The sequence below is a fragment of the Chelonoidis abingdonii genome, chromosome 9 (assembly GCF_003597395.2).
Source record: "Chelonoidis abingdonii isolate Lonesome George chromosome 9, CheloAbing_2.0, whole genome shotgun sequence".
In the NCBI taxonomy this organism is placed as follows: Eukaryota; Metazoa; Chordata; order Testudines; family Testudinidae; genus Chelonoidis; species Chelonoidis abingdonii.
Genome location: NC_133777.1, coordinates 71,277,960 through 71,301,020, shown reverse-complemented (window position 1 = coordinate 71,301,020; position 23,061 = coordinate 71,277,960). Strand labels below are relative to the sequence as shown.

The 23,061-nt window shown below is 44.0% G+C and overlaps 1 protein-coding gene across 2 annotated transcripts in view; it reads left to right on the top strand.

The window, feature by feature from the left end:
- ACAN (aggrecan) overlaps nt 1–23,061 on the top strand; it is a 68,261-nt gene that overhangs the window by 38,412 nt on the left and 6,788 nt on the right. Inside the window, exons 7-15 of one of the 2 annotated variants that reach the window (XM_032806523.1) lie at nt 1,873–2,334; nt 2,923–3,097; nt 3,543–3,670; nt 3,802–4,095; nt 4,523–4,705; nt 6,023–8,344; nt 8,979–9,092; nt 18,507–18,620; nt 22,216–22,374. In XM_032806523.1, coding sequence (XP_032662414.1) covers nt 1,873–2,334; nt 2,923–3,097; nt 3,543–3,670; nt 3,802–4,095; nt 4,523–4,705; nt 6,023–8,344; nt 8,979–9,092; nt 18,507–18,620; nt 22,216–22,374 — 3,951 coding nt within the window. The remainder of the gene's footprint in view (nt 1–1,872; nt 2,335–2,922; nt 3,098–3,542; nt 3,671–3,801; nt 4,096–4,522; nt 4,706–6,022; nt 8,345–8,978; nt 9,093–18,506; nt 18,621–22,215; nt 22,375–23,061) is intronic. The other variant, XM_032806524.1, reaches the window with a different exon arrangement.

The following is a 23,061-nucleotide window of genomic DNA, read 5'->3' as shown; positions in this document are numbered from 1 at the left end:
GATCCCCTCTTAGTCATGGCAGTGCAGGATTAACTCAAATATTATGGTGATGGCCACCAACATAAGAATCAGATACATCATTTGTCATCTTTCCCCACTGATCATTTCTGTTGTCTGCCTCTGAATGCCTTTGACTCTGTTGCTAGCCCCACCTCAGAATTAAATACAGAAAAGCTTCTTACTGTTTCACTTAAACAAGAAAAGCAGATGTAAATTTACAGGCACCCAGTACCCAGTAGGCCAGTTCCTCTCCTTCCTTGTCCAAGCAGAGAAAGAAGAGTTCGGAGGGTATGTTAGCACATTGCAGTACAACTGAGTGTTCTCAATGGGAGGTGAGTGTGATATGCCTCTATCCACTTCAGATTGTCAAACACCTTCCAAGTTTGATGGCCTTCCAGGAACCAGGCAGCAGAGATCAAGTGCTTGCATATTAAGTAATTTAATATTATAGATAGGAGAACAGAAAGAAGACAATAGGTCAGCTCCTGAGCAGCAGTGCTCTGATAGTGCCTATGGTAGGTGTCCTTGTGCAAGGCCTCCATTTTGCATTTCCTTGGTCCTGGTGTAGCCACTGTGCAAGTCTGGCCGACCTGCACTAATATTGGAGGGTTGCCTAGGCTGCAAATTTTCATATGGGGCCCAAATTGCAGCTAAGGATCTGCTTCCCATGCCCCTGTCCTGCTATGCCAATTGCCAGCAGCAGGCAAGGAGGGTTGTGAGGTTCAAATTCAAAATGAGTGGGTTTATCTTCCCAGGGCCAGTGAAGCCCACTTTAGGATCAGATTATGCCAGCCGTATAGCACAAAGTGGCCTGACCACACCAGCAAATCAGGCCCAATATGTCAGTGCCCCGCAATTTCTCTCAGGTACTACTTATTAAACCACTTAATATGACAGGCAAGTGTTTGAGCTTTGATGCCTGATTCTTGGAAGTCTCTCGGATCTGTGAAGTCCTGGCGACAATGAACTAGCTGGGTAAAGAAAATGGAATTTGAAATAAACCAACTGAGAAAGCAAAGCAGCATTAGGGTGGAAGTCTGATCGATTTGTTCTGCAGTGTTCAATCCTGTTTTCCCAGCTTCCCACGTGCACTGCTTCCCAGCTCAGTCCTGCCTCGAAATAGGACAGGCACAGCACCCCCTTTCCTCTCCCCATTTTGAGCTTTGTATTTTAAGTTCCCTGCTGCTGGCACAAGAGATCACACAAAACTAGATTAGTGTGTGTGTGCGCTAGCGGATTAGAGTCAGGAGTATAAGGTGGGGGATGGGGGAGAAGGGAGTTCTGACTCCCTAACTCATATGAAAGCTATAGAACATGTGGGAAGAAAAACAAGAGACTCTCCTTTTAATTCAATTAAATTCCACTGTAGAGTGTTTTAGAGAGACGAGGAGCAGCAGGAGGGGAAATGGTCAATATTTTACTTTTTAAAAGGTTGAGTTTCACCCTCCAAACAGGGGCACCCAGTACCCAGCAGGCCAGTGCCCCACAGGCTCGCTGAGTCCATTTGCAAGATGGAATAGCTCCTAGAGTATCCACATGCTGTCACCCATCGTGGCACCTACTCACATGGTCTATATCTCCCAACACACACGTCTTGTGCAATAACATCTCCTCTCAGAACACCTGTACAACTACCTCATTATCTACCCTAGTTCAGATCACATCACCCACCCCATCTCCCATCACACCCACCCTATCACCTACCCAGGTTCCCATCACAGCCCCCACAACCATCCGATTGTCCTCCCGTCTCCCTTCAGAGCATCCGCACACACAGCCCCTTTCTTGAGTGTCCATTCATTGATTTGTTTCCAAAGCCTGGGCCTGTGTCCCTTGGAGACACCAATAAAGGAAATGTGCTTCTTGTTGTAGATGAGGACTTTTTAGTCCCTGAGAACTTCACCATCCAGACCGTCACCCAGACCGAAGTGGAGATACCTCTTCCACTCAATGTCACAGAGGAGGAAGCCCGAGGCAGCATTGCAACTCTAGAGCCAATCGACTTCACACCCACTGCCTCAGAGCTAGATGAAGGCTTCACAGTGACTCCAGATCTCTTTGCCACTGGTATCACTGCCGAGACAGCTTTCACGGAGGCAGAGAATGTGACTGAAGAGGGAGTCACAGCTGTATGGATGACTCCTGAAGAGGTCACCACCTCGGTCCTGGACACACTTTTCACCAGTTTGCCACCGGAGGTGAGCTCAGCGAAGGAGGACTTGGAGGTGACTGCCACACCAGAACTAGAGTCTGCCTCAGTGGAAGAGATGATTGTGCAGGTGACAGCCGCTCCTGCGAGCGGTCTCGTTCCCGAGCAGCCCATTTCTCCCACTGGTAAGTCATAGGGACAACAAGAAACCTCACAATCTATTTCCTCCAGGGCCAGCCACACCACTGCTTCCGCTGACAAAACTGGAACACTGTCCATCTACCAATGGATTTGGCTCTACTGGGGAAAGTGTGGGTTGGGCAACCCCCACCTTTCCCCTGCCCCTAGAAGTTCATGCAGGAATAGCTATCTGCTTACTGCCAGCAGCTCTCCTTCTGTGCATGGCACAGGAATGGGCAGGGGAGCCTGGAGGGCATCTCATGAGTTTTTAGAATGACCTCCTCTGTCTGAGGATAAAAGCTGCATTGGCCAACACCAGATTCCAATGTTTTGTGAGGACCCCTCTGCAGCTGAAGGGGAGGTCACTGTATTGCGGTCATTGAGGGGAGGAATGGGAGACCCCCAGGATAACCCCTCCTTTTATAGCCTCTTTAATAACCACAGAGACCAGTAAACAAGGGATTTGGCTCAAAGTGGCTCCAGAAGGTACTGCTCCTACCAGGTTGGTTTTGAAGGCCCTTTCTGAATATCCATCCAGAGTGCCTGGGGGTCTCCATGTCCATACGTCACTGCTCTCTCCCTTTCCCCACCAGGCGTCGTGTTTCATTACCGACCAGCCACCAGCAGGTATTCCCTCACCTTCACCAAAGCCCAGCAGGCCTGCTTGGATAACAACGCTGTCATTGCCACACCCGAACAACTGCAGGCTGCTTACCAGACTGGCTTTCATCAGTGTGACGCTGGCTGGCTGCGGGATCAGACTGTCAGGTAAGGGGAGGCCAGGTCAGGTCACGATTACATGAAAGAAACATTCAGCCATCAAATGGAGTCACTTGGATTACAGCCAATTTGCCGCACAGCCCCACATGGACGCAGGACCCAGTGACGGCACAGTAGCACCTTACACGGATAAAACACAGGTCGGACTGTAGCGTAATGTGCTGCTGAATTGTGAACATGTTCCCCACATGTGCTACATTTTCCCATCTTGCGTGTCCATGACATGTTTCTAAATTATACTGATGAAAAGGCCAATACAAGAGTTAGGTATTACCACCATTATTATTATGATTAAGGACATTGGGCACCTCTAAATGCTAAGTATTCTCATTATTCAATGGAGAGCTTATGTCCCTTCCACAGGAACACCCACCGAGAGTCTTCAATCACAGGGACCCTCATTGGGGAGGCCCCTTTCTTTCTGTTTTGACAGATACCCCATTGTGACCCCACGGACTCAATGTGTAGGAGACAAGGACAGCTCCCCAGGCGTGCGGACGTATGGCATGCGCCCAGCTTCTGAGATGTACGACGTGTACTGCTACATTGACCGACTGAAGGGTATGCTCTCCACATGCCTGTGAGCATGGCTATTATGGAGTGTGTGAGTGTGTGTGTGCAATGTACAGCGGAGGGGCAGAAATATTCATAGTTCTATGTGCCAGTGACTCACACTTGATTTTTATCTCCAGGTGAGGTGTTCTTTGCAACCCAAGCAGATCAGTTCACCCTCCTAGAAGCCCAGGAATACTGTGAGAGCCAGAATGCCACCCTGGCCTCTGTTGGGCAACTCCATGCCGCCTGGAAACTGGGCCTGGATAGATGCCGTGCTGGCTGGCTTGCTGATGGCAGCATCCGATATCCCATTGTGACCCCACGTCCTGCTTGTGGGGGAGACAAACCTGGTGTGAGAACCATCTACTTGCACCCCAACCAGACGGGATTCCCTGACCCACTGTCAAGGCACCATACCTTCTGTTTCAGAGGTACTGACCCACTCTTCAGAGCCATCTACCATAGCACATAATGCTGATAGCACAGGGAAAATTCTGCATTCTGTGGGGAAAGGATTTCAAGAGGGATATGATTCACAAGGGTTCCACTGTATGTTTACCAAAAGGAGCTGTTCTTTCCAAGGACACACAGGGACACCACATGGCTCATTCTTTTGCATTCATTTTACTCTCACAGAATCAGAAAACCTGAGATGGAAACAAGGTATGAAGTCTCCTCTGCCCCTACTTTCTCCAGTCTAATTTAGTCTGTTTATCTCCTATTAAGAGAAATGCCCTGTATATAGACCGTTCTATGTTGCTTTTCACCCTGGTATCGGGATAGTTAATGAAGCATCATCAGGTTTCTGAGCGAGCCAATTCTGCCTTAGAAATTCTCTTCAATATCTTTCTGTTCCAGCCCTGCCATCTCTGGACAAGGATGAATTTGTTGAGGAGCAGATAGTAACCCAGGTGATCCCTGGCTTGGAGGAAGTACCCTCTGGGGAGGAGCCAACTGTGGAAACGGAGTTTGCCACTGAACCTGAAAATCAGACAGCGTGGGGAACAGAAGTCTTTCCAACTGACATTTCCTTGCTATCAGGTGGGTCGGGCTGTTCTCTGCACCCAGAAGGGCACTAGACTGGCAGAGGAAATGTTTAGGGCAAGGGCAATCCAGAAACAAAAATTCTGTGCCCTTACCAAGGAGAATCTCTGTCTGAATCCAGCTGGGAAGTAGCCTGATGAGGGAGGAAGCTTTGAACTGCAGCTCTCTCTTCAGAGAGAGTTGGTTCTCTGACTCAGTAACTCAGATTCACCTCACATGCCCCTTTTAGCCAAGCAGAGCTCTGAGGCCTAGAGCTCAAGCCATCACACCCCCTGGACCACACTGAGTGAAACATGGTATTCCTCATGGACACTACATTATCCACAGGCAACCCAGGGCAAATGGGGATTAATGTAAATGGAGAAAGGCCAGTCTGTGACAAGAAAGTGTGGGCTCTTAGTTACTTAGAGCAAATAAAACCTGGGACTCCCAGCTGTTCCAGCTCTGATTGTGACAAGCTTTTTGGTAAGGGGGCCCGGAGAGGTCAGATGACCCAATGTTTGAGGCATCTTTGGTTTTTCTTAAGCTGTTAGCAAAATCCAGGTAGTTCATTATGGCCCAGATTTTCAAAACTGCATGTACAGAATATGTGCAAACAGTTACCACAAATGCAAGTGTCAATTTTGTACATGCCTTTTTACTCACACGGGTCTGGAAAACTGAGCTCAGACATTTTTTTTGTTTTTTAAAACAGATAATTCAGTGCTTCTTTTTAAAATAAAAATAGTTAAAGTCAGTATATTGGACTCATTAGCCAACCCTACACTAACAAACTAGTGCAAACAGCCCCGCATTCCTGAGCTATCCTCCAAAAATGCATCGATGTGCATGTAAAGAGGGAAAATCAGTCAGGAAACAGATTTCAATTCCTGGCTTTCAAGGGAGGGTGCCGCTTTACTGGAAGCAACACTGAGACAAAAACTGCAGGATAGGTTTGGATTTTTTCTTCTTCTATGTATTAGCAGCAGAAACAGCAGCAGTTTCCATCCACTAATGGTTGCTGGAACGCTGGCTTTGTTCTGATGATTATCCTTTGGGAATTTGTGTTGCAATTGTACTGTCACAGGAGGTGATAAATTGAACTACTTTTCCAGAGTTATTTGAGATAATCCTCATTAACAGGGTTTAGGGGAGGGAGAGCGATCTGGAAAGTGTATAGGATTTTCTGCCCTCAGCCTCAGAGTCTGTCACTATTTTATTTGATGTCCATTTTTATGCACAAACAGGAAATTTTCAATAGCTCCTTGAAACCGATTTGTTAAATCTTTCTTCCTCGCTCTCTCTCTCCCCCCACTTCCCCTGCTTCTTTTCCAGTGAGTCCATCAGCTTTCCCCCCTGTTGCTGCAATACCAGATGAGCCCAGTGTAGAGACTTCTCTCAGTGGAGTGCCTTCAGGGGAGATATCTGCATCTGGAGTACTTGAAACCAGTGGTCAACCATCAGCTTTTGGAACATTTGAACCTAGTGGAGAGCCCTCAGGGATCGAAGAAAGTGGAGTGCCATCTGTAGACCTGGATTTCAGTGGGTTTCCTTCTGGACTGCCATCAGGCGATGAAAGTGGGCTGCCCTCAGGCATTATTGAAGGCAGTGCGTTACCTTCTGGCGAGGAAGACCTATTAGTATCTGCTTCTGGAATCCCAGACCTTAGTGGGGTACCATCTGGACTGCAAGAAATCAGTGGAATTCCAGAAATCAGGGGGCTGCCTTCTGGAGAAGTCTCTGGTGTTGAGCTTACTAGTGGCCTGCCATCTGGAGAGTATGATGAAAGTGGACTCCCATCTGGTTTTCCAACTGTCTCTCTTGTGGATACTACTTTGGTGGAAGTTGTAACAACAATAGCAGAAAGTCATCTAGAAGGAAAAGGAACAATTGGGGTCAGTGGAGAAGGAGACCTATCGGGATTACCCTCTGCTGAATGGGACATTAGTGGAAAAGTCAGTGGGTTGCCCTCAGGAGTTGATATCAGTGGAGCACCATCCGGGATACCCGAAATCAGTGGAGCACCATCTGGGATACCTGATATCAGTGGGTTACCCTCAGGAATCGATTTCAGTGGAGCACCATCCGGGATATCTGATATCAGTGGAGCACCATCTGGGATACCTGATATCAGCGGCTTTCCCTCAGGAATTGATTTCAGTGGAGAACCATCTGGGATACCTGACATAAGTGGCCTTGTAGACCTAAGTGGCCTTGTTTCTGTTGTTGATAGAAGTGGAGAGCCCTCAGGCATTACCTTTTTAAATATCAGTTTGGTTGAAGTGACAACCCCGTCAGTTACGGAAGCCGAAGCAAAAAAGTTTTTGGAAATCAGTGGATTGCCCTCTGGGGACGAAGATATATCAGGCACAGTGTCTGGAATTTTAGATGTTAGTGGTCAGCCTTCTGGGCAAATAGACTTCAGTGGAGGGGTTTCTGGAGCTCCTGAAATGAGTGGATTTCCAAGTGGAGTAACTGACATCAGCGGAGATACTTCTGGTGTTGAAGTTGTTAGCGGCCTGCCATCTGGAGTTTATGATTATAGTGGACTCCCGTCTGGCTTTCCCACTATTTCTCTTGTGGATACAACTTTAGTGGAAGTTGTAACACAGACATCTGTTGCACAAGAGGTAGGAGAAGGGCCATCTGGGATATTAGAAATTAGTGGACTTCCTTCAGGGGAAAGAGAAACATCTGGAGAAGTGTCTGGAGTTATGGATATTAATGGGTTACCATCAGGGACAATAGACATCAGTGGAGAGACATCAGGCATTTCATATTTTAGTAGAGAAATTTCTGGATTCACAGACTTTAGTGGAGAGTCCTTAGCAGTGACTGGAGTTAGTGGAGAGGCCTCCGGACTTCCAGAAGTCACCTTGGTCACTTCTGATTTGGTGGAAGTTGTGACAAAACCAACAGTTTCACAGGAGCTAGGTGGAGAAACAGCTGTGACACTCCCCCATATTTCTGAATCAAGTGGAGATGGCTCTTCATCTGGGGAAATTGGTAGAGAGGCCTCTGCATTTCCTGAAATTAATGTAGAAACATCTGGATTTCATGAAATTAGCATAGAAACATCTACAGCTCCTGAAACTAATGGTGAAACATCTGCATTGCCTGAAATTACCATAGAAATTTCTACAGTTCATGAAACCAGTGGTGAAACATCTGCAATATCTGAAATTAGCATAGAGACTTCTACAGTACATAAAACCAATGACAAAATATTTGCATTGCCTGAAATTAGCATAGAAACTTCTACAGTTTACACCACCAGCAGTGAAACATCTGTATTGCCTGAAGTTAACTTAGAAACATCTGGCATAGCTGTGGTCAGTGGCGAAACTTCTGGAGCACCGGAAGAGAGGAGGGAATATTCTTCAGGAACACCCATAACCTCACTCCCATTTGTTTCAGGGGAAACCTCTGCACCAGATGTTGTAATTAGTACCAGTATGCCAGACATTGAATTAACACAAGAGCCCATGGGTCCTGAAGAGGCCTGGCTTGAAATACAGTCCTCTATTCCCATGGTATCAGAACAAGAGACCAAAATAGCTATTGTTCTAGAAACTTTAGAGATATCACCCACTGCCACTGCTATCTTGCCTCAAGTTTCACCAGAAGCCACCAACGTGCCAGAACCCACTGCAGAAGGTATTGTTAAAAATATGTATTGCTTTTCCAGACCACCTTCTTTTATAGAAAGGGGGTGGGGCTTCCCTTCCGTATACAGCAAAGGGAACATAATGAAAAAGGATATTTAAGAAAGATTTTGTTTGAATGAAAAGCTATAGGGATGTAGGATTTGCCACACCAGATGAAACCATTAATCCCTCAAGTCTAATATTCTGCCTCTCACAGTGCCTGATAAATGATGGAACAATCATAATGCTCCTGGCCAATTGTGCAGCTCTGCACATGGTGGGAATGTGAGGGGGGGTTGCTCTTTTCTCACACCTGCAGCAATCAGGTTATGCCCTGAAACACAAAATATCCAACTGCTTTTATCTTAACAAGCACAACTATCGGTGCTATTATTGGCCATACAATTATCCCGCCCTCCTCCATCCCCATTATTTGACTCTGACCTTCTATGACAGTGGAAACAAACTAAAGTAGCCTTAAACCAAAGATAAGTGCAGAGTAACATGGCAAGTAGAGAGTGAAGCAGCACTGAGACATGGATGGCAGGCACCTCCCCCCCTTGTGCAGCAGCTGTAGGCACACTGTAAAACAGAAAAGGCATCGGTATAATTTGACTGATATCCTTCTCTCCTGGTAGTTACAGTCATACCCAAGACATGTGATGAAAAGCCCTGTGGAGCTGGAACCTGCCAGGAAAAAGATGGAAACATCACCTGCGTGTGCCCACCTGGGTACATGGGTGACCATTGTGATATAGGTAAGCTCTGTCCTTTGCTGTGGTGGGGGATGTGCAGCAAGGGGAGAATATTTTTATTACCTAAAATGAGTGCTGCTGTGGATATGTCCATGAACACAGCATATCTGGGGGAAACCAGGAGGAGTTTACTTTCCTTTCACTGTCATTGCTGAATGTTGCTCCAGCCTAGAGAAATCAGGGAAGCTCTGTTCTCCTGAAGCCCTAGAGAAGGTAGCTGCTCCTTCCACTCTGGATCAATAGGAGAATTTCATCCTGGCAATTGAGGGGGTGAGAGAAAGAGGCAGAGAAGCACTGTAGAATGGGATAGTCACCACTATCCTATTTCCTTATCGCCTAGCCTGACCTATATATATATATATATATATATATATGTATACACACACACACACACACCCTATATCCAGAACATTAGGATCTATATGTACTTATGAGGGGATGCCTTGTGTTTCATGATGTTTGTTATGGTGCACTAGGTCTGCTGTTGTGGACCTCCTGGCTTCTTCTGCAGCATTCAAGGGTCAAAAACAAGCCAGCAAGAAAATCAGAAGTTTTTGCTCTCTGAACTGCACCTGCTGGAGGCAGTATGTGCACATCCAAACCATCTTCCTAGCCCTTCACATTGTCCCTTGGCAACCGTTGGCAGACAATACCTCACCACCCTTAACTTAGCCTGGGTGCCCTTCTGCCGCCAGAATCCCACTGTCACTTCACTATCTATGGCAGCTAGGACCTTTTGGTGGACTTTCATCCCCATCCAAGTTTCAAGGCACTTTGCATCAGTTTTTCAGGCCCAACTATGCATTGGGAATGAAAGAAAATATATTTCTTCAAAGTTTTAAAGGAAGAGAAGTGAACTGAGGTTCTGCTTGATAGTATTGGGTCTTGTGCCTCTGTTTGCTGGAACTGGCTACAAAGGATGATGCACATGAAATGGAGTCTAAAGCGAATTAACTTGTGTTTTTTATTGGCTCTTTTGGCACATGTCTGTTTCACTACACTCTTTCAACCTGTGGATTGGTGGGCTCATTCACTGGTGTACGTATAAATTGCTACGGTACTTAAGATTGTGAAAACATCATGTTTCTTTCATGGTAGACAACGAGCTCAATATAATTCATACAGTGAGTGTGTAAGCTGCCTAACCTGATGCTACTGGGAAAAAGTCGTCCCTTAGCAATTAGCCAGGAATTTTCTTCCACAGCAATCGCTTCCCTGGCTGTTGCTGCCTGTCAGGGTGAAGAGAACTAAGTCAAGGATAACACAAAATTCCTTGGCACTTCTCATTCCTGGTTCAGTTTCACTTTGATACCAAGACAGAATATATCCTGTGCTAGCCCAAGTCAAGATTGCAATATGCAAAGATGGATATGCACTCTGTATAAAATATAGGCGTCTTTTTAAGAAACCTTAGGTCTGCACTTGTGTGTATGTTTTATGTGCATAATTGTGCCTCTAGAGTTTTTGAAATTTTGCCTTCATATATATTTGCTTATACAGGGTACAATCTGTGAATGCAACCGGACTTGCTCAGTCATTTCTAGTGAAAAAAAAAATCCATTATCATAGCCCCCAGAACTATTTTCTCAGTTTAACCACTAATGCATACTGCTTTGGGTTAGTCAAGGGCTTTTTTGGAAGCAGCACGTCTAATGGTTGGAGTGGAGGGCTGGATTCTAATTCCATACCTGCCACTGAATCATGGAGCACCCTTGGGCAAATCACTTTACGACTCTGTGCTTCACTTGTCTCATCTAAAAACAGAGAAATTAATAATTATCTACCTCAGAGGTAGGTTGTGAGGTTTAATTCATTTCCATTCATAATGCATTTGATACCCTCAGGTGGATGATGCTATAGTGATACAAAGTATTATTATCTCTTTGAGATCTCAATTGGTCATCAAGCTTGTTATATTTCTGAGACGTCAGTGCTCTCTTGCTCTCTCCCCACCTCCTTCTCTTTTGTCTTACTAATAAAAGTTTTACTTTGTCTGATAGTTTCTTTGATGGTATATCCCGTGCATGTGATCATTACTTCAAACCCTGCCCATACCTTCGGTAGCCAATCAAACGGCAGTCTTTCCGTGTTTGCAAGGTTACCAGTGTGACTCAAGATATAGTTCAGATATGAAGGACCAAGCCCTGAAATCAGAGCCTTGTCGCTTCTTAATACACAAAGATGGAGAACAGGTGACAGGAGCCAGCCTCTATCTTCATGAAGCTTCAGTACTGTGGAGCCTACATGACTCACTGGAGTCTCCATCTCATTTGGAGTTGTAGTCTCTCCCCTTTGCTCATGAATCAGTGAAATCAAAGGATTCTGATATCCCACTTGCACTTGTTCTCTACACTGTCACTGCGGGGACTATTCAGAAATGACCTGAATACCCCAACATGTAGTAGGGGACCCCTGTGGCAAGGAGCACTGTGTGGGTGACTCTGTAGGGAGCACTCCTCCCTATGACTAAGTATTGACTGTGATACCCCAGCACACTTCTAAGTGCACTGTGCTGCAGGGAATGGTGTGGATGACTCGGTAGAAGGCACTTTCCTTTTTGAGTTAATACTTGCCCCAGTATGTTCCTGTGTTGGTGTGGGTGACTCAACAGGGACATTACCGAACCACTGCATTTACATGATGCGAGGCGTGGGGCTTGGCACTGTGCTAATGGAGTTATTGTCCTGGTCATTAAATATTCCGCAGCACTTTTTGCAAGAGTAATTGGTAGTGTCATTGGCCCACCACTGTTGCCACATTTCACCCCAGAGGTGATATAGCAGTGAAGGAGGAAGTGATTATATGGCTGTACATTAGAACTCAGCAAATAAGTTGTAAGAAATAATTTGTCTCATAGTTTTGCTTCTTTTTTATCTGTAAATTGCCAACAAAAATTGCAAATGTCTTATGTTAACTTGTTCAAAATTCTTGGCAACTCTCTTCAGCGATCTGCATCTAGAGCTCATTGCACATGTTCAAAATCTCAAATGTGCTTTGTAGTGGCAAGTTACAAAAATCACAATGTATTGTTTCTGTTTGTTAATTGGACAATTTATGTAAGTAACCAACAGTATAAAGTTCAAATGAATATATATGACAGTTTATTATGGGGTTTAGAATTTGTGTTCAGTGACTATTCCAGCATTCAAGCTGAAAATGTGCCTTTTAGGCTAGTAAAGCTCATTTGCGAACATATTCATGGAGAATGAAATTCACCCATGGGCAAAAGGCCCACACAAGGTCTATTTCAGAGCAGGACTTAAGGGAGGCCTAGTCCTTGTACCAGCCTTCCACAAAAGGGTGAATTTCATGTAGAAGTAACACTTAAATGTGTAAACAAAGTGGGTTTTTTTAAGATGGAACAAATATTCACAAAGATTGTTTTGCAATGTTAGCCCAGTTCTACTATAAAGTGCCTGTCTTGATAGCTGTGTCTGGTGCTGTGCTGAACGTTGGTGGGACCAGAAGAATGATCAAAAAAGACAATAATAAAGCAGAACGGAATCTAGTTCATCTTGCAAGAAGGAGCCCAAAGCAAAGACCCAGCTGAAGTGGGGCTTTAGTGCTAGTTTTTCATATACATTCCTACTAAGCCTACTTTGATAAGGTTCTCAAGTGGATTCAGTGATCAGTTTGTTTTTTTTTAAATGAAAATTTCTCTAGTCTACCATCCCCTATGATTCCCCCAAGATACCAATGCCAGAAGCCAAAGTGGGAGTTGTCAGCCGGTGGATTGAACATTAACCCTTGGATGCTGGCATTTTCTAGGCTTCTAGCCAAGGAATGCTAAGGTCCATGTGATCAGTTGCCAGCATTCTATTATTGCCCTCAGAATTAGGGTCCCACAAGAGCCTCAAATTTGAAGTGTTGTTCACTTAACTGATCTCTTCACCCAGACTTTTGCCAAATGTGTGCAGAAGCCTGTTATAATTGGCAAAATTTGAGGGCACACAAGTATTAGCAAAAATACTGAGCTGGCATTTCAGTGAAAAAGCCGTGGTTTGCACTAGCTGATGGTTTTAAAGACTTCAGACAGGTCAAGGGAAAAAAATGACATTTGCTGAATCGTCAGCAGTTTACCAAAAGGTTTGCATCTCTCTGGATCTGCTGCCCATCCAGCCAAAACAGCTGAAGTGTATTAGGTGATTTTAAAGGAGTCTTGATGGGTGCAATGCTTTTCTATGGCCTGAAGGGTATTTTTTGTTGATTAAAAGAAAGCAGTAGAAGAAAAACCTTTTTTAAAAAATCACACAAGTGATTCATGCAATTCTATTTAATGTGAGAGTTGGGCTATGAAGGAGGGTAAGGTAGCTCTAACCAGTTCCAGCTGAGATCTAGGCACTGGCAGATGTCTTTACTGGCCAATCCAGTTATTTGGTGTCTCTTGGCTGTTTCATGACATTAAGCCATAGGATTACAGTATTTGTTTATGGAAAACCTGCTCTGAGGATACAACCTAACATAATGGCCTGTTGTATCGATAAAGTGAGTTTTCTTTTACACGTAATATTGTGGAACCAAGGTTTCCCGAGATTTCTGAGGTCTCAGTGCTTGTAATCAAGTCATCGCTTGTAAACATAAAACTGAGAGGGAGTACCACAAGATAAACATGTTTCCTGATAAGTGTCTGAGTTTTGTAGTTTAACAGAATATTTTCTATGTTGTGGCAGATTATTTTCTCCTCCCCTGTATCCTGAGGCTTAAATTTCATTTTTTTATTTATTTTTCTATGGCTTAAGTCAGAGAAATTAGACTTTTTCCATCTGCTGTCAAGCCACTCCTTGGCTGTACTATTGCCGAGAGCCATTACTTATCTCTTACATCTGAGAGAATTGTTTTCTCCAGCTGCTTCTTTTCTGCTTTGATCAGGATCTGGCAACAGAGGTAAAGTGTGAATGGAGTTATCTTTTACGTGCCACCACTGGCTTTGGGATATTCTTCCCTGCTTAAACCACCAGATCAATGTTCATAATGGTCCCAGGAATTCCTGGAAAGCAGAAGCTATGATTTCTGGCAAGATTTTCTCGACTTTCTAAAAAAGTATTTTTTAGTCAGTCTTTCAAGTCCCTATTTAGCGGTTCATACACATAAGTAAACCCTATAAAAACAGGTCAGTGTGGGGGTTGTACACCTGAAAATCTCTTGCTTTTCAAGCTGCAGAATGGAGTCAGGATTTTGGATGCCAAATTGTATTTCCAAACAGATTACTCTCAATCCCAAGAAAACTGTAGGAATTTTTCAGTGTTAAAGTGGTGTTTCATATCCTTCCTGCTTGCAAGCTGTTCCTCCTTAGTGACTGTTTGTTTTAAACACAAAACTAAACTCGTTTAATCAGTCTTAAAATCTATCAGTGACCTAGATTGCCTTTTTAATAAAATACATGGATTGTATCTTTAAAAAGTCCGCGCCACTGTTACTGCCAATAACATCTTAGATAATTAAAAGGGAAACAGTTCTGAAATGCGAATGTATTTTCCATCGCTGATGCTGCTTGTTCATGTTTGCAATTATAGTAAAATGGTCAGTTTCACTTTTGTTTATAAATGTTTTCTCTTGCTGTTTCTTGTGTTCTAGTATAGTGTTATTGTGTTTAAGTTGTATACTACTTGAATGGAGTAGGAGTGAGTAAATGCAATACATACCTGGGAACATTAGAGCCTAGGAAGGGAATAACAAGCTGGTGAGGCTATTTTGTGTTTGCCTAAATGAAGCATCCAGAGTAATCCTGCTACCTCCCTGCTTTTGTCAATCGACAGCTGACATCTATTAAATACAAAACCCTGTTTTCATTTTTTTTTTAAATCATGAAAACGTTTTTTTTTTTAAAGTGAGGCCTAAAATGTTAGTCCCTTTAAGAATACATCAGCTAGAAAACTCATGTTGTGACAAGACATTTGAATGGTCTTTTTCAATGTTCTGATGATAGCATGGTAAGTATAAATCATCTTCTAAAGACCCCTTATTTTTGTGATGCCCTCCAGAAGTGAGTTAATGTTTTAAATGCACTCCCTGTTCTCAGCTCTCCATTGCATTCTGTCTTCCATGTCTTTCTCTTAGACTGGAAGCTCTTCAAGGCGGGGGCTGTCTCATTCTGTCTTGTACTGCCCCACGTACATTGTTAGCACTTAAATAATAGTAATAATCTTTTCTTCCTGTCCTGGTAGAGAAGCTATTTGAGGGGGAGCAGCAAGGGAGTCGTGAGAAGACAAACATGCATTTTTAGGAAAATTTACCTTAAAATAACAAATACCTAATAACAGTGGCTTTGTAAATTCCTTCAGTGTTAAGATACATGACAGCTGCCAGCCACTGAAGGGTCCCTGCACCCTCATCTCACCTCTGAGAGTCTCCTTTGTGTAGGGTTGAAGGGTGAGCAAGACTATGGATGTGTAATATATGCTTGTGGCAACTAAAGGGATAACAAAAAATGCCAAACATTAAGTAATTGGGTGATTTAACATTTTCTTTTACCAAAGTTTCCTTCTCATATCAAACCTGGAGTCCGCAGCCTGCATGCAATATCATAGTTCCATTATCTAGTGTATCTAGGGCCTATATCGTGGCTGCAGCAAAGACGCCTGTGGCAACTTATAGAGTAACTATATCATGACTGATGCTAGCAGGTGATATTATTTATTGTTCTGAAAAATCTCTAAGACCAAGTACTACAGGGTGAATGGCAAATCAGCCACACCAACTCCATACATCTTGACATGTGCAAGACTCTAAATGTAGCAGAAACTGCTGAGAACAGGTGCTTTCTAAATACAGAGGAAGGCACAGTCCCTGCCCCAAAGAGTTAACATGCCAAATGGCTAGTTTGATATTTATTATCCTCATGTGTTTTAAATGTCATCTTTCAAAATATTTACAGCATGCCTTAAAAAATATTTCTGTATTTCCTTGCATTATTTTTACAACACTGTTTAAATGTACTCTGTGTGTCGAGAGAGAGAGAGAGAGAGAGTATCCATATAGTATATATAATATGTACACTGCATATTATATACAAGCACAAAAGCAAGTTCCTTTCTAATGTTATTTCCTGATATGAGATTTGATGCAGTGCACTAGCCTGCGTGTGTATCTGCTGCCCTTCTTCTTCCATGACTTGCGTAGGTGGGACCACTGCAGATCATCTGTATCTGAGAGAGACCTTGGGCACATAAAATGTTAGTCCTTGTCACTGAAGACAAATGAAGAGCCCATTATTCCCTGCTAAACATTCTGCTTTAGCTCCTGTACATGCCTTATTTCCATTTCTACAGCGTGCTTTCCACTTAATAGAAGCTAATGGACAAAGGAGAACCCTTCCTTACTTGTTCAGGTGGAGACCACTGTGATTGGCATCAACTTCTGCTGCTACTGTTGCTGGGGAACCTGGTGTGTTCTGGGATTTTAATCTTCTCTCAACACATTTCAGTTTCCCTTTTGTGTTGTAAATCTTCTAAGATCCAAAGACATGAGCAGATAAGTAGTAAACAACCTGACTCATCCATCCTTTTCTTCTAGGTCAATAATTCCTTTTTTGTTCTGGAAGGTCCCAAAATGCTTATTAGCGTTGATGAAATCTGGGCATTTCACTTCCCTCCCATTACACTAAAAATAATAGCTCAGAAAACATTAATTAGTATTTGAATGTAGAAGCAGACCCTGAAGAGCCAAGTGCAAAACTGGTTTAAGTGGTTCATAAGCCCTTTGGAGAATATTTGCAATATCTTCAGGGACACAAATTAGGATATAAATAACACGGGCTTTCAATCCTCATGCTTCAAAGAGCAAGGTGAATACCAGCTGATGCCAGGAAGACTTTCCCCCATCATTTAATACTTTACAATTTGATGTGCTTTAGGAGTTTACACTTTTCACGGAAGCATCTGGCATTGACCCCTATGGGTGACTAGACACATAAAGAAGCTAAAACACTTGTCTGTTTTCTTATGCCGAATCACTGTTTTGCTCTGGTATAGCAGGAGAGAGGATACCAGACTAGACAGACCGTTAGTCTGATCCAATGTGGCAGAAGACAGAATATTGAACTTAATGGGATTGTTGTTCTGCTCCGTTATGGCCATGTCCACATCCTTCTGTGATTCATCTTCTCTGAGTCTGCTTTCCCACTAACCCCTCTAGCACTGAAGTGTAGAGTGAGGTGTCAGCCAGATGACTTCTGTTAAAGTCAGCATCTTTAAGACTTCCCAGTACTTCAGAGTCTGAGAAGCAAGACTTTGAAAGAAAGAAGAATAGTCTCACTTAAAGGAGCTAACCAGCAGCTACTATTTTTAGTTTACAATTCTTTCTATATGTATTTGGACACAAGTACATTCTTACTCTTTGGAACTTCTCTATGGTTTCTTGAGCTGACTTCATCTCTGCCATCTTTTCATTCTAATTAACTTATTTCTTCCTTCTGGTTTTAAGACCCACTGAGGAATAGGATTAAGTTTCAGACTGGAGACATGTTAAGAAAAAAATGTAGAAGGATGGATTTTGGGGCATATTAAATACAAACTGTCCATTTTGGTCTCATTCTGAGCATGATACTCAGTTAATCCAAGCTGCTTCCCTTCCCTTCCTGAACTGGCGGGGCTAGGCATGCCATGACAGTACTAACATGCACTGTCCATGTTGGGATTAACTAACAGACTGTGAGACAGAGACTTGGGACTAATCTGGCCCACCCAAAGGGCTCTTTGTACCAATGGAGCAGTAGGAAGAGTCCATAAAACTGTCCTAAATGGGCAGTCAGCAGTTCCCACAGTGTGGGGAAATCCTTGATTGATGTAAAGCTGTCACAGCTGGCTTTATGCTAGCCCCATCACAAGCAGCTGTGCTCTGGAACAGGTGAGGATTTAGCCTTGGGAGTTCAGGATCAAGGATGACATCTGGACTCTGGTTAGAAAGAGTCAAAAATGAGAAGTCAAGGAGTGAGAGGGAAGAGATTACACTGTGTTTGAGGATGTTGCTCTTATTTAAGAGAAGCCCAGCATCTGTCTTTTAGACTTTAGCTGATGGAGGCTGAGACACAGCCACAAGTTTGCACATTTGGTCAAGTTAGGCAGAAAAGATGGACAAGGAAGAGACACAACAGATGTCAAAAGATACTGAGCAGAATATACTGAAAGTCATCCCTCCGACCTTTGCTGATGTTGCCCTGACATCACCATAGTGTTGTTCAGGCATCAAGTGACAGAAATTTGAGTGGAAAATGACATCAGCCTCCTTGGGTGGGTTGGGCTTTTTGCCTTCATTTCTTCAGCAGTAGCAGCAATAGTAGTTTTTAAAATAAACCTGTAACCCACTCTTGAGCTCTCCCAAAACCATTGACGGTCCCTCCTGAACAAGCAAAGAAACAAGTTCTCCTGTTGGTGGAGTTCCCTGCCCGGAGTCCTAATGGCAGCCCTTGATTTCTTGCAGACATTGATGAGTGCCACTCAAGCCCCTGTCTGAATGGAGCTACCTGCGCTGATGGCATCGACTCTTTCAAATGCTTATGCCTTCCCAGCTACGGAGGGGACCTGTGTGAGATCGGTACGGCCTACCTGGCTTCAGCTAATTTTACTAACAGCTGCACCCTGCAAAAAACCTGATCCCCACCAATCCTGCCCTCATCTCAATAAGCTAACTCCTAACAGCAGATAAAATGCATCTTACTGGGGAAAAGATTAAGCTGTTTGCTTACAAATGATTATTGTTATTTTTCCATCACAGCATCTTGTTTCTCTGGGAAATTTCTCTTCTAGGAGACAGTGACAGCGTTAGGACTCCTAGGGAACCTGGTGTCTCCTTGGCTTCTTAGAAAGGGAAATTATTCTCTTTGCTGTAGTTTTCTCTTGTAAAATTTCATAAAGGACATGATAGTGTGATACTGTTTGCCATAAGCACAAACATGCTTTTGGGTCAAAGAAAACCCTTCCAATCCACCTGTAATAATCCACTGTAATAATCGGACAATGTCCCAGGCACATCTTCATGGCATGTGAACCTTCTCTGCTCCTCTGAGATTTCAGTGAAAGATGCATGAATTGAGCCATGTGAGGATTCACTTTGTGAGGATTCACCCGTGAAGGGCTTTCATTCACTCCTGTGAATCTTCTCCGCTTCCACCTGACCTTTGTGTCATTTCCTCAAGCAAATGCAATTTTCATGGTGACAATGGCGAGCAGTGTGAATCACAGAAGGGAAAAATGAAATATCTTTTCTCATCAGAATGACACTTTCCTGTGTGCACAAATGCCGTTTGTTCTGGGGGAGAAAACAAAATAATATTTTGTTTTACTGCAAGTCCGTGAAAGCCTGATTTTCTGTCAGTTTCTCAAGGAGGAAGAATGTTCCTGCATTGCTCAACAAGGCCAGGGAGAAGTGGGTTGAAAAGTACTAGCCGTTCACCTTCAAATGGGTAATAGGAAAGCACATTTGATCTTCCACCTCTCTTTCTCTGCATCTCTCTTTCTCCGCGTGGTAGAGCTCATGAAAGGAGAGGAACTGATAGAAATGGCTAGAGCTTGTGAGCAGGCACTTCCTTCACTTACCTCTTCCAGGGTACCTCAATCCTGACCTTTAGCACCTCCTGCTACTCTGCCATAGAAGCCTCTCCTGAGATGAGGAAAAAGACCTCCTATAATATGGAGTATTCCTCCTAGCGGCTGTATTGCAACACCACTCCAGCGTTTGACCCAAACCTAGTCTAATCTCTTCTCTTCATAACAGTTAATCTATTAATGGGATCTTGCCATCAAGAGGTATCTTTACCCTGGATTACCCTGGGACATTTGAAAGCAGCCTACTGCCCTAAATATCAGTGAAAAAGCCCCCTTTAATACCCAACATTGCCCCCAAGGTAGAATATATGATCTACTTTCCCTTCTCTAACTTTTTTGATTCCATAAGAACATCTATGAGCTCTAGCATTTTAGATGAGCTCTTCTGTGCCATACACACAAGTCAGTCATTCTTAAATGCCTCTAAAGCCTGGAGAAAGTGCCACTTCATGGGGTTAGATTTTACCTACAACTGCATAGGTTTTTGCACAGGTAACTGCTATATAGGAAAGCCTCGCGTTTTCTGTTAGAATGTCCTAGTGAGGCTGTACATTGTGTTCCATCCCAATTCAGTGGTTGTGATATTTTACAAAGGGGGTATGACATAACCCACCAGAAAAAGAGACTTAGAAAGGCACATTACGTACTCCCTCCCTTGCTCTTGGAGATGTGGTGGAGAAGATCTAGGTTTGTGAGCTCTCTCAAGGTTGGCCCAGCGGAGATGGTCTGCTTGGTCTGTAGAGGAAGAAGGCAGAAAAAGAGAATTCAAAGGCCCCACCAACCAGCCAGTTTTTGGAGGGTCAGCCATTGAAGTCTGCATGGGGTCTGTGTTGAAGAACTTCACAGGAATGGAGTAAGAGGAATTGATGAGTTGAAGGGAAATGGGGTACTCTGGAATGCAAAGGAGGACATTAGCCAAGGTGAGAGTTTTTTTCATGAAAGCGGAATATAGAACATCTGTCCTGCATGAGGTTAGAGGGACATTTGCTGAATGGCCAAAAGGAATAATGAAATCCCACTACCCTAGGGCAACAAGGAGCTGAGAAACGATGATAGATGGATGAACTCTCTCTGCCACTGAAAGGCTGCTAGTAAATAAATCTCCATCTTGTCACCACTAGATCTTCCTTCCACACCAGTGCTCCTCTTCCTCATCTATTGGCTGTTCTGATTCTGGGTGCTAGTCAGTGGAGGAGGTGATAAGAGGTGATGGGACGTAGTAAATTCAAGTTCCAAAAGACATGGCAATTCCATGGTTTGAATGAAACTGCTTGCAATGCAAGTGACTATTTGAAGGAGATGGTTTTATCATCGTAATTGCATCTGCCCCAACTGTTGTCATTTCCGCATCTGTTCCTGTTTCTTCTTGGTTTACAGAAGGTATTTGTATGATTTTGTTGATGGCAGAGAACAAAGGATTCCCCAAAGTTCCATCTTTTGTTTATTCCTTTGCATCTGCTCTACCTTTTTCCATTTTTTAAAAAGACTGGGTTCTACGTCTCTGTATTTCCTATCTTACATCCTTCACCTACCTTTTCTCCTATGTCCCCACACAGCTAGTCTCATAGTCCCTGTGGCCTGTTAGTCAGTTGCCAGAGTTTCTGTGGCCCCAAGTATTCATTTCCAGTGCTCACACTTCCTAATGTAGGACTCATATACCAACTGATGCTCTTTCCTGAGTGTCTATTCCATGTATGACCCAAAGAGAATCTCACACACACATCCTTGCCACACTGGAACTAGAGCTTCAGTTCAAAAGAAACAATCCCCCTGTTCAAATAAATTAAGCTGGTTAATTTCTCTGCAGGGAAGAGGATAGGCACAAACTTCCCTTTTAAAGTAATATAGAGACAGTCAAATATTTTGTGCCTTTAATTTGCTTTGATGGCATTTCTTAATAATCACCAGCAATAACTGCTTAAAGGAGGCGACAGATTTTTGCTTTTTTTTACTCCTTTTTAAAAATATTTTCTTTAGGGTTGTTGTTGTTTTTTATGTCTCCCAATGCTCCCATATGGTAAGTCCTGCCCTGCCTCCCTTTTGTGTGATCTCACTGGGTTGCTTATTCCATTTGTGAAGGCTCAGAATAGTGATGTAGCCAACTGAATCTAAACTCTGACCTCTCCTGCCCTTCTCTCCCATCTCTGATGCATGAGTGCTGATTTGAGGGAGTAAAATGCAGGTTTCAAAGGTTAAAGCTGCTCTCCAAGGCGAGAAAAATCAGCAGGACAGCTCTGGGGGGAAAGTGGTGTTGTTTGGGGCTATTTCTCAAAGCAAGAGTCCCAGAACCTGAGTGGGAGTTTGAAATGTTCAGGAATCTATCTGTTAGATTTTTCAAAAGTGCCTATCACGACGTCAGTTGCAGGGCCTTTAACTTACTCCCCCTCCATAAACTATTCCTTGTTTAGCTTCTGATCATTTTCCTGTGGATGTGACATACAAAAATATCAGGGTTTATTTTTTAGTGGGTGTGACAATGTGTTGTATTTTTGTTCCCTGAAAGCTTGGGCAGCGGAGAGGTGAGTTGAATGGCACTTTGCCCTGAGGCATGCAGTTCCCTTTCATTCCTTTCTTGTGTGTTTCAGACCTGGAGGACTGTGATGAGGGCTGGACCAAGTTCCAGAGCCATTGTTACAAACACTTTGAACAGAGAGAGACATGGGTGGAAGCTGAGACCCGATGCCGGGAACATCAGTCCCACCTGAGCAGTATCATCACTCCAGAAGAACAAGAGTTTGTGAACAGTGAGTGCGGAGGGTAATGGCCAGGATCTGAGGGTGGTTGGGCACAGATCAAGCTGTCCATTTTGGCCTTAAAAAATCCACCTTCCCTGCTGGGTGAATTCCACTGACTCTCACAGATCCTGTCAATCAAGACCCTCTTGTCCTGCAGAGGAGGAGGAAATTTCATTTTCATATAGGGAAAAGCAAACCCAGCTCATTTCATAGATCCGTGGCTCATACAGATTTGCCTTGCTATCCCACTGCCACCTTAGCTGCTTCCCAAGGCACGAGCACCTGTTGGCTTGTTGGTTCGTGCCAACACAGAGGTTTGTGGGGAGCAGGATATTGGAGGATGTGGGTGTTGCTGTGGGGCAGGTGCCTAGTGGCTCGTGTAGGTGGAGGGGATAGGATGAGAGAGTAGGACCTAGCTGGGAGGGAGGTGTTCGGGGAGTGGGAAGGCGTGAAGTAGGTGAGAGAGGAAAGGGAGGTTGTTAAGGAGTGGGAATGTGAGGTGGGAGAGGGGAGCTGGCAGGAGGGTGAGGCAGCAGAAGTAGGGGGCCTGAGGCAGGGGAGGGGATTCCTGGCAGGAACAGGGCATGTGGAAAGTGGGAGCCCAAGGCAGGAGAGTGGGGCTTGATGGGTGTGTTTGTGGGTTGGGGGCCTGAGGCAATGGAGGGGGCCATTTGGGGGCCTGAGGTGGGGTTGGGG